This window comes from Chionomys nivalis, chromosome 7 (assembly GCF_950005125.1).
Source record: "Chionomys nivalis chromosome 7, mChiNiv1.1, whole genome shotgun sequence".
Taxonomy (NCBI): domain Eukaryota; kingdom Metazoa; phylum Chordata; class Mammalia; order Rodentia; family Cricetidae; genus Chionomys; species Chionomys nivalis.
The window spans coordinates 77,405,193-77,421,750 of NC_080092.1; the positions used below are offsets into that span (position 1 = coordinate 77,405,193).

The 16,558-nt window shown below is 51.9% G+C and overlaps 1 protein-coding gene across 2 annotated transcripts in view; it reads left to right on the plus strand.

Moving 5' to 3' along the window:
- The first annotated feature begins 6,971 nt into the window (after positions 1-6,971).
- Positions 6,972-16,558, plus strand: part of Arhgap23 (Rho GTPase activating protein 23) — a 94,315-nt gene continuing 84,728 nt past the window's right edge. Inside the window, exon 1 of one of the 2 annotated variants that reach the window (XM_057774183.1) lies at positions 6,972-7,104. In XM_057774183.1, coding sequence (XP_057630166.1) covers positions 7,096-7,104 — 9 coding nt within the window. In that variant the 5' untranslated portion in view covers positions 6,972-7,095. Of the gene's footprint in view, positions 7,120-16,558 lie in introns of both variants that reach the window. The other variant, XM_057774182.1, reaches the window with a different exon arrangement.

The following is a 16,558-nucleotide window of genomic DNA, read 5'->3' on the forward strand; positions in this document are numbered from 1 at the left end:
AGAGATTTGAAATAAAAATGTTTAGAAATGACCTGTTACTGGAATTCATGTTTTTCGGTCTCCTGTCTCTGCACCCTCCCTTGCATGGGGTCCCTGCACTGGCAGCCATGCAGAACACACCCAGTACCATCTTTAGAGTAAAGTTGTTGGAAAATTCCTGAGGCTGATGGCCACTGCCCAGAGCTGCCCTACAAAGTGCAGGAGCATTCCAGAGGACGTTGGGGAGAGTGGGCAGGTGCCTGCAGCCTTCCTGCCTGGGTGAGCCGAGGCACAGTGTAGAGTGGCACATTTTACGTGGCAGTAGCCATTCTGGTGAGGCTAGCCTTAAGCTTCCTTGCCACTTTTCCAGCCTGGCCCTCCCAGCTCTTGGGCAAGGCCATCACTTTCTTGATTGGTGCAGGGCTGTACTGGGAACTACTTCAACCCCACCTACACTTCCCCACTTAGTCTTCTGCTTTCTGCTTAAGGGACCAGTGTGCTGCCTGGAAATTTGTCTGTAGATTTCCTGCTGAATTCCCTGGGAAGCTTCTTCCTTAGGCTAATCAGGCGGGCCCTGGGAGTTATGCTGGCCCCCATCAGCTCATGTGGGAATGGAAGGTTCTCGTGATAAAACTGTTCCTTGATCCTGACAATAACTCCTGAGTAAAATTTCCTTCGTTCTTGAAGGAAAAGATGCCTCCAACAATAAAGTCAACAGTATAATGGGTAGGTTTCACTAGTCCGTCACAGGCAGGCCTCATGTAGAGTGTGTTAGAGTGTGCTATCGGAATATACTTTCCAAATGTAGCACTGAAGGTCATTGTTCCAACTCCAGATCACTCAACATGGTGAGTCCTAGTTAAGAAAGCTAGGCCCGGGCCCTCTGACTTGGACCATAAAACCCCTGGAAGAATGAGCATCCTTTGGTAAACTTGGACCCAAAATGTTCTTCACGCTACAACTGGTAACCACCGCTTCACCTGCGGTCTTATCCACTTGCAGCTGCTGCCTCTTGTCCCAAAGGCTGCCCTGTCCTCTCCCATGGCAGAGCTCACCATGCACATGCCTAACTTAGAAGTCCATTGCACACAGCGGTGTGGAAGATTCCCCTGCTATAATGGCTGATGTCCCCTGGTAGAGATTACATAAGGAAAGTTTCTCCATCTTTCTTGACTCCTCCCTCATCTCAGTATGAGCATCTCACCTCATGACTCTTCTGCATATTTGTGCCAGTTGGACTCTGAGCACCCACTGTTTTTCTTTGTTGTTTGGTCAAAAGCTCAAGAGTTCATTCAAGCTCATAAGTGAATTGTCATTGGGACTCCTTCCCAAGAGATTCAGAAGGAGGGTATTTTTGCATTGTTAAACTCTACTTTGGTAGAGGTTTTGTTTTTTTGTTTTTGTTTTTTTTTCCTAAGGCAGGGTTTCTTTGTGTTGCTTTGGAGCCTGTCCTGGAACTTCCTCTGTAAACCAGGCTGGCCTTGAACTCACAGAGATCTGCCTGCCTCTGCCTCCAGAGCATTGGGATTAAAAGCAAGTGCCACCACTGCCTGGCAGGTATTCCCCTTTTTATCTAAACAGTTTCAGCAATTTCCCAAGTGGCCTTGCCTCCTGTTTCCTCCTTCCCGTTCTTTAAAAAACCTTCTAGGGGCTGGAAAGATACAGCACTTGTTTTTTGCAGAGGATCCAAGTTCAATTCCCAGCACACACATGGCTCACAAATATCTGTAACTCCAGTTCCAGGGGTCTGATACCTTCTTCTGGCCTTCATGGGCAACAGACACACCTGGTACGTACGTGCAGACAAAACATTCATACACACAAATCTTTAAAAACAACAACAACAACAAAAAAAAAACTCCAGGCTGCTCTTCCAGAGTTTTTTTTTTTCCAGGCTGAGCCTCAAACTCACAGAGATCCACCTGCCTCTGCCTCCCAAATGCTGGGATTAAAGGCGTGCTCCACCATGGCCAGGCTATTCCAGAGGTTCTGAGTTCAATTCTCAGCAACCACATGGTGGCTAACAACCATCTATAATGAGATCTGGTGCCCTCTTCTGGCATGTGGGCAAAACACTGTACATAATAAATCCTTAAAAAAAAAAAAAAAAAAGCCCTGAGGCAAAATGGAGATAAAGAGAAACAGATTAACAAGAACTAAGATAAGGCTGAACATTCATAACTAATAACAAGTCTCCATGTCATGATTTGAGAGCTGGTTGGTGGGCCCAAAAAGAAAAAGCCTGTTAACACCTGTCTAAAACTAAAAATAAAAAATTTCTTCTACAAACCACATATAAGGGCCTGTGAGAAGGCTTAGCAGGTAAGGCTACTTGATGCCAAGGCTGGCTACCCACGTTCAATGCTTGGATATGGAGGCACATGATGAAAAGGAGAAAAGCGACCTGAAAATTGTCCTCTGACCAACACACACACAGGGAGTACACACTTAGACTGTGGGGGAATAGCATCAGGGACAGGCCCTCCTGGCTGAAATCACGTCTGGCCATGAGTGGGGGGGGGCGCTGGGATGGAAACCATACTGGACTGGAAAAAGAAGCAACTTTGGAAGAAGTTTGAGGCTCACTGGCTAGGGGAGAACCCAGCATGTGTGAGGAGGCTAGGAGAGCAGCGGAGTATGTCGAGGTAGGTCTCAGGCTGGGCAGGAGCACTGGGCTGTAATCCCACTGCCAGCTACTGAACCTGCCTGACGCCAGGCTGAATCTCCCCCAGGTGGTTGGAGAGAAGCGTGATCAGGACAGGGCTCGGGCACGGGCACGGGCACGCCCTTCTCTGTTAACCTGTAACAGTCGGGCTAGGGTTGGCCAAACTGAACTGGGCAGTGAACCTTCAACAGGGAAAGGAATTCCGAGGGCGGCTGCTGGACCTAGGACAGGAACTTCGCCTGGTTCTGGGAGCTCTGGGGCCAAGGATCGGTGTGGACGGAGCTAGATGAGCCTTCGAGCTTTTCCTGCCACCTAGTGGCTGCTCTGAGCCAGGCTGGTATAGTGGGTGAGGCCGGGATAAATATTCACAAATTCACAATCCTCTTCTGCGGCCAGATTTCGTCTTGGCCAGTCGGGGACTCTGGCTTCTCCGGCATCCTCCGCCTGGTCATACGTGAGGGAAAAAAAAAAAAAAAAAAAAAAAAAACCTTTTTGAGATGCAGAGAGAGCCATGTTTTCTCGCCATGTGCAGAGCTGAGGCCAACAACCCCACATTGGTGGGTGCCTGTCCCCCTTCGGCTGGCTTGACGATGGCTAGTGACAGGTGGGACTCCTGCCCGGCTTGGTGTCATCCTAGAATTCTGTGTGATTCTCTAAATATGTGCTGTTTCGTGCAGGTCCTTGAGTTTCCCCCAGCCTCTCTCCCCCCACCTCCTCTAGAGGATACGTCCCTTTTTCTCTAAGATGACAAGGGACAACAGGCACTCCGAGGCCTGCTGGGGAAGGCCAATCGGGCCTGTACTACTCCTGGGTCTCCTGTCTAGACCTCGCCTAGGGGAGAAGGCTGCTTGAGCTGAGATTTTCATTGCATCATGTCAGGCTCACGCCCAGAAAGCTGCTGCAAGAATTTGGGGGAGGGACCAGACCCTGGGGGAGGAGCTTCAGGAGGGATCCAGACAGGAGTCCTCTGAAGAGGCCTCGTGACCGGCTGTGAATCCCGAGTAAGGCGTCCAGGGACACCTGTGTACACTCGGGTGCCCGCCACCTTTCCTAATTGACACCCACTCTCCCTCTCCAGGCCTGGCAGCCTCAGCTGCACCCGGCCAGATTGCATCATGCTTGGCTTTGTTCTCAAAGAAGCAGGTGCAGGAGGACCGCTTCCCTCTCCTCCTTTCCACTCCCTCCTGGGCCACCCTCCTTTCTCACCTCAGGGTTCTCAATGCCCCATTAGAGGGAGGAAGGCAGACTAGGCTGTATCACTGTGGTCCCCCCCAAAAGAAACACCAGGTGGCATAGCAGGATACAGACTATCAGAACTGAATGACAAGGTCAGAAACAGTCTCCTGCTTCTACAGCTAAAAATAACACAAGCTGAATTAATTCAACCCCTGTAGGAAGTACGAAGTGTGTGTGCACGCGGCTCGTTCGTGGCACCCAGTGCTTTCTGCCCATGTTCTCTGTGATCTTTTCTGCCCCTGTTTTCCGTTGGAGTGCAGAGATGTGAGAATACTTGCCAAGACCACAGGGTCCCTCAGGTAGACCTTGGACTTGAGTCTTGGTCTGTTTGGCTTTTGACAGACTTCACCAAGAGACGGCTGGAAAATTCTATGCTGACCGGAACTAAACATTTTCTTTAAAGGGAGGCTTGGAGTTGGCAGTAGGGATTCATACCTGCAATCTTAGCAGTTGGGAGAGAGCTGCAAGAGGGGGGGTTCCATGGGTTCAAGACCAGCCTGAGCTCTGTACTGAGTTTAAGGCCAGTCAGGGTTACAAGGGAGACTTTGTCTAAAAATATAAGGAAGCTGAAGGGAGTGTATTGGAGGGGCCAACACACTCATTAGGAGGCAAGAATGTCTGCTTGTCTTTTAATCTGAGAAAAGAACTAAGCTTCATAACAGGTGACCAGGCTGTGCCAATCCTGTCCCCACTGCTCTACCCCTCAGGTGGTGCAGTTGCTGCAGACTCTTACTTAGACAGGGTGCCAAAAGGTAGGAGCATGTCCAGGTCCCGAACCAGGTAAGATAGGTATATGGGCTTTTACTGGGGATGCATGTAATGCCCAAAGGCTGGGCAGAGATGGCGGATGGTACCACTCCTCTCTGTAAGGACTCTACTTGTAAATCTATTGTTTGGAGTGTGTTTTGTTTGTTTTTCCCTGGGACAAGGTTTCATCTTTGTAGCCCAGGGTGTCCTGGAACTTGCTCTGTAGACCAGGCTGGCTTCAAACTCAGAGATCAGCCTGCATCTGTCTCCCTAATGCTAAGATTAAAGGTATATGCCACCACATCCCACTTTGGAGCATTTGATAATTTGACATTGGGGTTTTACAGTAAAATCACCATGAATTGGGGCTGGAGAGATGGCTCAGAGGTTAAGAGCACTGCCTGCTCTTCCAAAGGTCCTGAGTTCAATTCCCAGCAACCACATGATGGCTCACAACCATCTGTAATGGGGTCTGGTGCCCTCTTCTGGCCTTCGGGCATACACACAGACAGAATAGTATATACACAATAAATAAATAAATAAATAAATAAATAAATAAATAAATATTAAAAAAAAAAGTCACCATGAATTTGGCCAGAACCAAGGTCTTTAGGGATAGATCTTGCAAAGTCCTGGCCAAGCAGAGGTTATTTCAGTAGCTTGGAAGTGGGTGACTAGAGACACCCCGCTTTCATTTTCTGGTCGTTGAAGGAGAATTAGAGGGACACCAATGGCAAAGAATACGGTCTGGCCTCTGCAACCAGAGTCCAGCTCCTCCAGGGTCTGGAAGAGGCCAGTCGGGGGACGGGAACATGCTTACTTGCTGGCACTCCTATCTTTTTAGTCCAAGAGAGACTTAATATAAAGGGACAAAGGGTCCATTGACCCCATAGCCTTGTGACACCACCCAAGACTGCCCTCCCTCCTCAGGCAGTCAGCAGGGCCCTTGGGTAGCAGACAGGGGCCATGAGGCCACCTAGAGGACATGGCGGTGAAGCAGAGAGTTCACAGTCAGCTGGGTGGGGAGAGTGTGGGTGGTGCCAGGGCCAGCCAAGGATAAGGGAACTCTGGAACTCTGCTGCTACCCTCAGAGCAAACCTCCCGATGCCCCGCAGTATGGAGGCATGGGAGGGGCTGGCGAGTCCAACTTCAATACCAAAGAAACCATCTGGGTGCTTAATTGGGTCTCCCTGCCCCCTAAGCTCCCCCCACACCCAGTCTATAAAGCCCCCTTTGTCTGGTAGGCTGAGATCTTAACTCTATTTCAGCTTCCCACTCCCTTCTTGCTCACCCTCTGGTGCCTGACAGAGAGACTGGGTATGAAATGTGGGGCCAGTGTCTTGCCAGCCTGGACACCGGCGTGGACGTCAGCAGCCGCTCCTGCACGTGAATGGCGGGAATCCCACTGCCCAATCCAGAGCAGGTGAATTGGCTCCCCTGTCCCCTCTGGATTCCACTCTTGCCCTGGGGCAGAACGCCCACCTCATTTACGCCTATTCATGTAATGTCCCTCTCAGTTTGGTCCTGCTTTGTCTGTGTCAAGGAACACCTTGTTTTGGGTTGCCACAGAGAGAAGTCGCTTGGGCACGTTCTTGGCCTTCATCAGGGTTGGTGAACCTTATACTCTCATCATGTGGGATCCAAAAGTCCCTTCTTGGTAGTGGGTTAGGTCATCCTCTGGTTTGGCTCATGGCTGGGACATGGCATGCTGGGTGGGCGACAGGAATCTCCATCCATCCCTGTTCCCCACCCCCATGCCGAGGCAAAAACCCCCAGGGCGCGTTTACAGAAAGGCTGAACCTAGGCAACAAGGAATCACCTCTGCCAACTGCCTGTTCTCACCGCCATTGCCCTGTGGAGTGGCACAGTGCCTCCCTGTGTTCAGCACTTCGTGGGTATATCTGCTGGCTCTCAATCTCTGAAGTGGCCCATTGCCATTTGGGCCATCGGATCAACTCTGTCACAAGCCTCTTGGTTCCCTTGTCCAAGCTTCTTTCTGGAGCCTGTGAAAGGAGAGGTGGGGCCCTCTCGATTTGGCTAGCCTCAAGAAAGTGACAAGGGTCTTCCCCTAGAGCCGGAGTCTTCTCTCCACGGACAAGATCCCAGGACAGGCAGCACTGCGGGTGGAGGCAGGAGGAGCCCCTGGATGTGTGAGGCCCTGGGATGCACAGTGTGTGTGATAGAGTGTGAGACTTCGCGCAGCTGGTGGCCGGTGTCTGCGTGTGTGAAGTGTGAGCTCGTGGAGCGCGGCCCCCACCCGGGCCGGGGGAGATAGCGGAGCCCGCGGAGGGGCGGAGCCTGCGGCGGGGCGGAGCCCGCGGCGGGGTGGGCTCGGGCGGCGGAGTCCAGGCGCTCCTGGCGTGGCTCGTGGTCGCCGGGTGCAGCTGCCGGGCCGGGGTACATGGAGGGGCCGCCGCCCCCTGCGCCCTCTGGGGCCAGCGCACGGAGGACAGCATAGCGGTCGCAGCATGGAGCAGGTCAGCGGATGTCGGGTACGGGCGCGTGTCTGAGAACCAGGGCTGCGGGCGCGGTGACCCGGCGAGGGTGGGCGAGGCCGGAGTGATGGCCGGACTACGAGGGAGGGGTGCGGGCGCGGGGGCTCTGGGCGGGGCCGAGCTGAAGGAAAGGGATGGGGCCGTACGACACCGAGCTGATTCCAACAAGCACACGCGCGGTCTCGGGGGCACTCCCCCATCGCTGATAGCCAGGGAGGCACGAGCAGAGGGTGCACTCTACACCCCTCCACACACACACATTTAGAAGCCCCCATCTTCAGTCGGGAAGGCAAGCCCCCAGCCCCTGCTCGCTAAACCTAGGCCTGAGGGGACGCGGGCTCTGCAGAACGGAGGGGTGGCCACACAACTCCGTTGTCCCCCAGGTCTCCACCCTCCAGTGGGACTTCAAGATACAGCGGCCCTTCCCCCCTACGTGTCAAGGGACTTCTCCCAGCCTGTCTGCCTCTTCTCCCAGTTACAGCAGCTGCAGCAACTGCTGCCACCATTTCACGGCAATGAGAGGAAGGGGTGGGCTAGGAGTCTCGCCACATGCGCCCCAAATGCAGCACTGCAGCTCTGGCCAGGTGGGCGGCTGCTTGCCTCTTACCCAGGTTTCTGGCTGGGCACTGAGGGTATGGGCTAGAGGCAGTGGCCAGGGAAAGGCTCCCTGATAGAGCTATCACTCTGTTAGCTCTGCAAACCTCAGAGAGCCTGGCCAGTCAGGTCAGTGACGGGGGAGGGGGGGGGCGACGGCAGATTTTGGCTCACAGCTCTGGCTTTCAGAGGGGCAGCAATGGATGGAGGTGAAGTGTCCTCCATGCTCCCAAGGATACTGCTTGTGTGAGGTCCTTGGGTGGGGTTTGGAGTGGTGGAGTTGGCTTTTCCGTCATTAGGTGTTTCTGGAAGTGCTGAACCTGTCCACATAACCATCTTTTTCCTGCTCTAGGCTGCTTTAGGCTGCTTAACCTCTTAAAATCCGACCTCTCCCACTGAGCTCGGGTCCCTCCACTGTTACAGAGAGGTTCAGGCACGGGCTGCCCATGATGGTGGAGAGTCACCAGATGGATGAACCTAGATTCTGGAAGGTTGGGAGGCATTGAGTGCTCCAGATTTCTTTCCTGGGCTGGGCTGTGAGGTTTGGGGCCGGGTCATGGGCTACTCCAGTCTCCAGGCCTGTTTGGCATCTTGGCCATTAATTTAAATGGCCAGTGGTAGCTCCCCAAGCAGTAGGTCTGGTAGGGGGAAGGGACACCACTCTTCATTTCTTACTGCTGAGTACTGATGGGCGCACTAAAAAGTCAGGGGCCTTGCTAAAGGCGGCTGAATTCTTTAATTTTAGTGTCAGTTTTATGTCACGTGAATTTCACCTCCATGTTTTTGGTCTTTGAAGACAGGGTTTCTCTGTGTAGCTTTGTTGGAACTAGCTCTTGTAGACCAGGCTGGCCTCGAACTCACAGAGATCCACCTGCCTCTGCCTCCCGAGTGCTGGGATTAAAGGCGTGCGCCACCACACCCAGCTTTCTTTCTTCCTTCCTTTCTTTCTTTCTTTCTTTCTTTCTTTCTTTCTTTTTTTAGGCAAGAAGTCTAGGGCCACTGTTCCTGTCCCCTACTGTCCCCACCCAAGTACTCCTCCAAGTGACTTTTGCTTCTAGAGCTACATCCTCTTATTCTGGTATCAGACTCTTCCCTTTCTCAAAGGACAGGCCTTACCAAGCCCATTGCCCTCCCTCCCAGAGAGTAGAACAGAACAACAGGACATTGGGCTTTCTTTTCTTCTCCTCTTCCTTTTCTTTCTCCTCTCTCTCTCTCTCTCTCTCTCTCTCTCTCTCTCTCTCTCTCTCTGTATCACGGTGTGACTGGGTTCCCTAGTGGTAGTTGCTACAGGAGGGTACATGTGAGCCTGGCTTCAGGCCATGGGACTTCTGGCCTGGCTCTACAGAGCGCTGCTCTGGCAGTCTCCAGGCTGCCGTGAGAGTTGCCAGCTATGTAGAAGAGTAAGGCTACTCAGCCCATGGCCTTCCAAATGTGAGCTCACTCTTATGATGGGTGTGGTGTGGGGGGATTTGTGCGAGCAGAGTCCGGCTTAACATGTCTAAGACCTTGGGGTATCCTATACCCAGAGCCCTGCCTGCTTCTCTGCCAGTGACCGGTGTTCAAAGCCACCGGAAGCATGGCTTGTAAGGGGTGTTTCTGAAACCAGAGCTGCAGCAGCTCCTATTTTAAGTTTTCCATGTGCTGAGTCCTCTTATAAAGCAGAGAATCCGTTTATAGTGCAAGACCCTCCCTGTGTGTCTGCTTGGTATGTGTGGATTCTGGCATGAAGGGTTTCCTAAAGGGGAGCCTGTCTGGAATCTCTCCCAGGGGCTGGATTTGCCAGGTTCCCCCAATCTTGTTTCCAGCTCCGCCCCCTTTCCTCCCCATTGGACTCCCCTCTCTCCACCCAGGGCTGGCTGAGGGCCAGACAAAGGAGAGAGGGGCAGCTGCTGGGGATTTCCAGAGCTTCCAGGGGGAGGTGGGAGCCACCCACCCCTTCCTCCTCTCCCCTCCCCTCCCCTCTTTCCTTTTTCCTTGTCCTCCTCCCTTCTACTCTCTTTGCTCCTCTACCCTTCCAGGAGGGCAGCCTGAGAGTGAAACACCCTCCTAGGCTGACCTGCTACCCCTCAGCCCCCACAGTGCCCTAGAGCAGAGAGCCAGGAGTTACCATCAGACCTTGCTTGAGTCCCGAATCTGAACTGGGAAAGCCCGGATAAATTACTTAACCTCTCTAAGCCTGTTTCCTCATTCACACAGTGGGCCTAATTATATTCATCTTCCAGTGTTCTCATGGGGTTAAACGAAATTAGATTAGAAAGACTGTGAGCCATCATCAGCGCTCAACATAGGTCAGTCCCTTTCCCCTCCATCTTGGTGTTCCAAAGCCCTCCTAGCAGGTACCACCATCTCTGTGAATCATCATTTAGCTTCGTACGCATGCTCAGTCCCTCAGTCCATGGCCCAGGGGCTCCCCTGGCTGACAACCCACAGTTAGGACCCCGTTGTAGGGCAGAGACCCCACCCAAGGCCTCATCTCTTTGTGCCACCCCATAGCAGTCAGCCAGTTCTGATGGAGCAGGGTTATCACCTCCTGCAGTGACACATGCCCAGCCTTCCTGTGACTGCTGCCAGCTCAGGGAAACTGCAGCCCCCAGCCAGCTGCCCAGGGGTTGCTAGGTGAGGGGCCCCAGCTATTTGGAAGACCCTAATGCCTTAGCCCTAAACTAACCAGAGATCTTTAGCCTCCCTTCCCAAGGCCTGTCAGGCTTTCTGCCATAGGGGCCTGGCAGCAGGGATCAAGTAGGGACTGGCATCTTTTGGAATGAATAGTTTCCCCACTGACACTCTTTGTAATAGCCGGGCGGTGGTGGTACACATTTTTGATCCCAGCACTCTGTAGGCAGAGGCAGGCAGATCTCTGTGAGTTCGAGGCCAGCATCAAACAGACCAAGTCTACAGAACAAGTTCCAGGACAACAAGGGCTACACAGAGAAACTCTTGCCTTAATAAAAGACCCCCCCCCCAAATTCTTTGTGATGTTTTCTGCCTTTAATCCCAGAACCCAGGAGGCAGAGGCAGACAGATCTCTGTCATTTTGAGGTCAGCCCTAGCCTATCTCGCAAGTTCCAGGCCAGCTAAGGCTATGTAGTGAGATTGTCTCAAGCAAAGCAAACAAACCCAAGGGTGTGAGTGTGCAGAGTAGGCTCGTGGGTTTGCCAGAGCTTGCATCCCACCACTCCCACCTTCTTCAGTCCTTGGCCACTCAGGGGCCTTCAAGAGTCTAAGCTAGCCCCCAAGACCATTGCCTTCTTTTCTCAGTCCCTGGCCTCCATCGCAGTACCATCCCAGAGTATCCTTGTGGGTCCGTCTCCCTCCCTTCCCTAGAGTACGGGTTCCTCGAGAACAAGCCATCTATTTCATCAGACTGTCCCCACCACTCCATTGCACATTATACCATGCGCTTTGGAGATGCAAACTGTAGAGAGAACCGGGTTCCCTCTGGGAGACTTCAGAGGATCTAGGAGCTGAAAGCCAGGGTTGCCAAGACCAGTTCTCCTGTCTAATCCTGCTCTTCCTCCTTCTTCCACCAGGGGGCACTCATTTTCCTTTATTGGAAGGCCTGCTGCAGAGGCCAAGTTCATGACCCTTTGACCCTTTAATCCATCATTTTACAGACAATTCCTAACGTATGGTGGCCCAAGTGGGGTAGCCTCTTAACATTTTTTTTTTTTTGAAACAAGGTGTTGTTATGTAACCAAGGCTGCCCCGGTACTTTCCATGTAGCCTAGACTAGCCTTGAGCTGATGGCAAACCTCCTATATCAGGCTCCTGTGTGTTGGATTACAGGTATATGTCACCACACCCAGCTCAGTTTACAGGGTATTGGCTTTACTAGAGTGTAAAAGCAATATAACTTCAGCAAAAACCGCATTCTATTTTTTTTTCCTAAAAATAAGTTCTCATGTAGCTCAGGTTGGCCTATAACTCCATATGTGTGGTTGGGGATGACCTTGAATGTCTGCCCCTCTCCACTTCCCCAGAGCTGGGATTACAGAGGGAAATGTACGCCCTGGCAGTGCTGAAGCGTGCACGGGCAGCCCGTATACAGCGGTTCTAGGTAGGCACTACCTCTCCCGGTTCTGAGGATGGAATCCAGGACTTGGTGTGTGCTAGGGGACCAGTCTACCAACTGAGTTCCAGCCTCCACACTTGTACCCAATCCTCTGGCCTTCTCCTGGGGTATATATGGCCCTGTCCTCTGTGGCAGTGGGGCACAGTTTGCAGCCAGCTCCTTAGCCTGGGGAGAACAGGCTGGACTCTGCACTGTATGACTAACTCGCGGATGTTAACTAGCTCTGCAGGATGGAACAAGCAATGTAGACCAGGATGGCTCAGAACTCACACAGAGCTTCTGGCTTCTGCCTCCCCGGTGCTGGGATTGAAGGTGTATACTTCCACACCAAGGAATTTTGGATGTTTTCAATGGAAGAGAACCTGTGTTCTCCTTACAGCTCCAGGGAGCTTCAACTCTGATGTTAAATGTGAGCCTCCATGCCTGTCCATTCACAGAGAGGAGAGAGAAGGCCTTTCTGATTGATCTTCAAGGGTGGGGTGGAAGCTCAGAGAATGTACTTGTCCTCGAAGTCAGACAACTGCCTAGTGAACAGGACTAGGCATCTCATCTCAGACCTCCCTCAATGACACTCTTAAACTTCTTGCCAACTCAGGACCAGGCCAACACTGAGGATTCCACGGCCCTTCCTGTGTGGTCCTCCTGGTCTCTGTCCAGTCCTGGGGATGCTTTTCTTCCATCCACTCAGCTTCCTCCCGTATGTCCTCAGTCTCTTTCCCAGACACGTTTTCAAATGCTTGGTTTATCTTTTAATTACATTTCATGTGAACTGGTGCTTTGCCTGCATGTGTATCTGGGTGCCACGTGTGTGCATGGTGCCAGTGAAGGCCAGAAGAGGCTGTTCCGTCCCCAGGATCTGGAGTTATGGATGCTTGTGAACCACCATGTGGATGCTGGGAACCGAACCTGAGTCCTCTGGAAGAGCAGCCAGCGCTCTTAACCACTGGGCCATCGCTCCAGCCTTCAAATATTATTGTTGGTTTTTAACAAAACATTTATTGATTGATTTTTGTGTGTCTGTTTGTGTGCACATGCCTGTACGCCTGCCACCGTGCACATGTGGAGGTCAAAAGAAGTTTGTTCTGGCTTTTCACCATGAGGATTCTGGGGGCTGAACTCAGACATTAGCCTTGGAGGCAAGTTGTTTTAACTTGCTGCACCATTTTGCTTGGCCCTATATAAAAACCACAACAATGTTCTAAAGATATATTTATTTTATGCATGTGGGTATTTTACCTATATGTATGTCTGTGCACTACAAGTGTGCCCGGTCCCTGTGGAGCTCAGAAAAGTGCATTGGATCCCTTTGAACTATACTTGTAGGTGGTTGTGAGCCACCATGTGGGTGCTGGGAACTGAGTCTGGGTCCTTTATAAGAGCCACCGCTCTTAGCTGCTGAGCCATTTCTCTAGTCACCCTTAAAATAAACGTTTTAAATATTTATTTATTTATTTATTTATTTATTTATTTATTTATTTATTATTGAGATAGGGTTTCTCTGTGTAACAGCTCTAACTGCTCTGGAACTCACTCTGTAGACCAGACTGGCCTCCAGCTCACAGAAACTCACCTGCCTCTGCCCCCCGAATGCTGGGATTAAAAGTGTGCACCACTACACCCAGCTAGTTATTTGTATCTTAGATGGATGAGTGTTTAGCTGGGTATATGTATGTGTACCACATTTGTATCTGTTACCCACCGAGGCCAAAAAAGAATGCTGAACCCCTGAAACTAGAGTTACAGGGGGTTATGAGCTGCTATGTGGGTGCTAGGAACCAAACCTGGATCTCGTGCAAAAGCAGTGGGCACTTTTAACTGTGTAGCCATCTCTCCAGCTCCTCCACTCAACTCTGTTTTTTGAAGACAGGGTCTGATTATGTAGCCCAGGCTATCCTCAAACTCGCTGTCTAGACCACAGTGACTTCTGACTTGTGATCCTCCTGCCTCAGCCTCCCAAATGCTGAGATCACAGACATGAGCCACCATGCCCGGCTCAGCCTCCCTGTTCCTCAGGCCTTCTCAGGTACCTGTTCTCATCTGATTTTTCTCATCTTCCCACTCAAGCATCAGCCTCGCCCAAGGCTCACCTGGATTGTCAAGTGGCCTGGTCTGCCCTGCCCCACCTCACGCCACCTTTCTGCCCAGTTTCACAGCCTCTCCTTAGCTCTGCCCATATGCATAGTTTGACCCCCATTGGCTCCCACTAATCTACCAGGAGTCCATTCTGCCCCATACAATGCCACTTACTTGTGTGTCTCTTCTGCCTGTCCCTAAAGGCTGCTGTTCCTCCAGGTTCTGTCCTTCACGTCACCCATTCCTTACTCTCTCCAGAGACTCTTCAGCTGCTTCCCATCTCTCCAGACGTCCTAGCTCAAGCCTGTCTTCTGAGTAGCGACCAGACCCGTGATTTAAGCGGCCAGTGACTATTTCACTGAGTGTGGATTAAGTGTGTGGACTCACCAGGTGGTGGTGGCGCACGCCTTTAATCCCAGCACTCGGGAGGCAGAGGCAGGCGGATCTCTGTGAGTTCGAGGCCAGCCTGGTCTACAAGAGCTAGTTCCAGGACAGGCGCCAAAGCTACAGAGAAACCCTGTCTCGAAAAACCAAAACAAAACAAAACCACACAAGTATTTAAGTTGGTTGAACCCTAGTTTCCTTGTCCATTAAACAAAATAGTAAATTCTATGCATGGCAAAGCCTTCATAACTTTAACTGAAGCATTATCTCACGATCTAGTACCTGACCTGTTCACTTTCCTAGGACCATCCTACATAAACCTTGAAATTGTTGTAGATTCTTCCATCGCCTTTCCCTTCCCCTAGTCCCAAAGCCTCTGATATTTGTTGCTCACCCCACAATGCTAACCTGCTTTTTTACTCTCTGGTTCCTGTCCTCACTGTGTGCCTGAGGGAACAAAACACACCAGTACCTCGTGTCTCTGCCAGGCCTGAGCCAGTGCCTGAGCCGTGGCTCTCACGACTCTCACTCCCTCCTGTCCCCTTCCTCATCCCTCCACACTTCCTGCCCACACACCACCAGAACCCTCCCTGCCTTTGTCCTTGAGGAGCCTGCTCCCCAGCTAGCCTCCTTCTCTGTTCCCCTCATCCAGGTCTGCTCAGCTACAAAGCCCACAGATCCAGACAGAGGCAGCTCTTATAGGCAGTTGTCCTGTTTCTCTAGCCTTCCATGGCTGCTCAGGGGTCTCACCATAGAATCATGGGTGAGGAAGATCAAGTCACTGAAGGGAAGAAACAGGGCCTGGTTCCTATATCCCCAGGGCCACCTGCCACACCCTTGCAGTCCCCTGCTTCCTGTGGTAGAACTGAGTCAGTAGCCATGACTGGACTTGTGAAGGGGATCCCCCACGAGGGTCATCATCAACTCAGCGAGAGCACGCTTGTCCCAAACCCATAGTAAAATCCTACAAGGAAGAAAGTGGTTCCTGGGGCAGATGGTAGGATGTGCAGATAGAGTCACACAGAGACAGAGGATGGGGAACCCGGATGTCAATAGACAGAGAGTGTGTGTGTGTGTGTGTGTGTGTGGTGGTGGTGGTGGTGGTGGTGGTGGTGTGTATGGGGGTTAGGAGAAGAAGGCCGGAGAGATGGATAGGAATGACTGGCAGGCGAGGGAGGTGCAGGTCAAGGTGCAGGAAGAGGTGGGAGGAGCAGCAGGGTGGGGGACAGTGTACTTTCTGGGAAGTGGGAGGGGGTGGAGGAGGTTCGTGCTGTGCATTGTGGAGGGAGGAATTGGCCTGCCGGTCAGCGTGAGCTCATTTCCTCTTACAATCTCCTGTAGGCTCTGAGGGCATCAGGCTCTGGAAAACGTGAACCAGGGGCACCCCAGGGGCCACCACCCTCCTCCCTGCCCCCACAGCCTCAGCTCAAATCTGCTCTCCTTATGGAGACAACTTTTTGTTCTGGGAGGAAAGAACCCGTGTGCCAGAGGGGCAACACGTCTTGCAACACTGGAGCGACAGGCAGAAGGGGCAGGAACTGGTACTCTGTTGAAATGGAGAAGATCCAGGCATTGTGACAATGACAGACAATTAGGGACATTTTAGGAGGAAGGGGTAATTCTGGCTTCTGACCTTGGTGGGCTGAAAGAAGTTAGGCCACTACAGGAGAATACTTTTGAGTGCCTATCAGTGGCCTTCGGGCTGTCAGGAGGAGGGACGTCCTCCTTGCCACAGCCCGACTTGGGTCTGTCCTGGTGGTGGTGGTAGTGGTAAAGCCAACATTCTTATGAGGTCTCCCGGCTCAGGGAGGGTGTCTTTGGAGGATACTTATTCTTTCTGCTTTGCCTGCCTTCCCTGAAATCAATGACTATTTCTTTTTTTTTTTTTTTTTTGGTTTTTCGAGACAGGGTTTCTCTGTGGTTTTGGAGCCTGTCCTGGAACTAGCTCTTGTAGACCAGGCTGGTCTCGAACTCACAGAGATCCGCCTGCCTCTGCCTCCCGAGTGCTGGGATTAAAGGCGTGCGCCACCACCGCCTGGCTCAATGACTATTTCTTGGGGATATCTGCTTTTTTTTCCTACCTCATAATCTGGGAAAAGGATATAGAAGCCTTTAAAATTGCAAGGAGCCAGACGTGGTGGCTTATGATAATAATACTCAGGAAACTGAGGGATACGGTTCAGTGCCACTCTGCAGTCAGTCCCCTGTCTTAAAAATATCAAACCAAGCCGCGCGGTGGTGGCGCACGCCTTTAATCCCAGCACTTGGGAGGCAGAGGTAGGCGGATCTCTGTGAGTTCGAGACCAGCCTGGT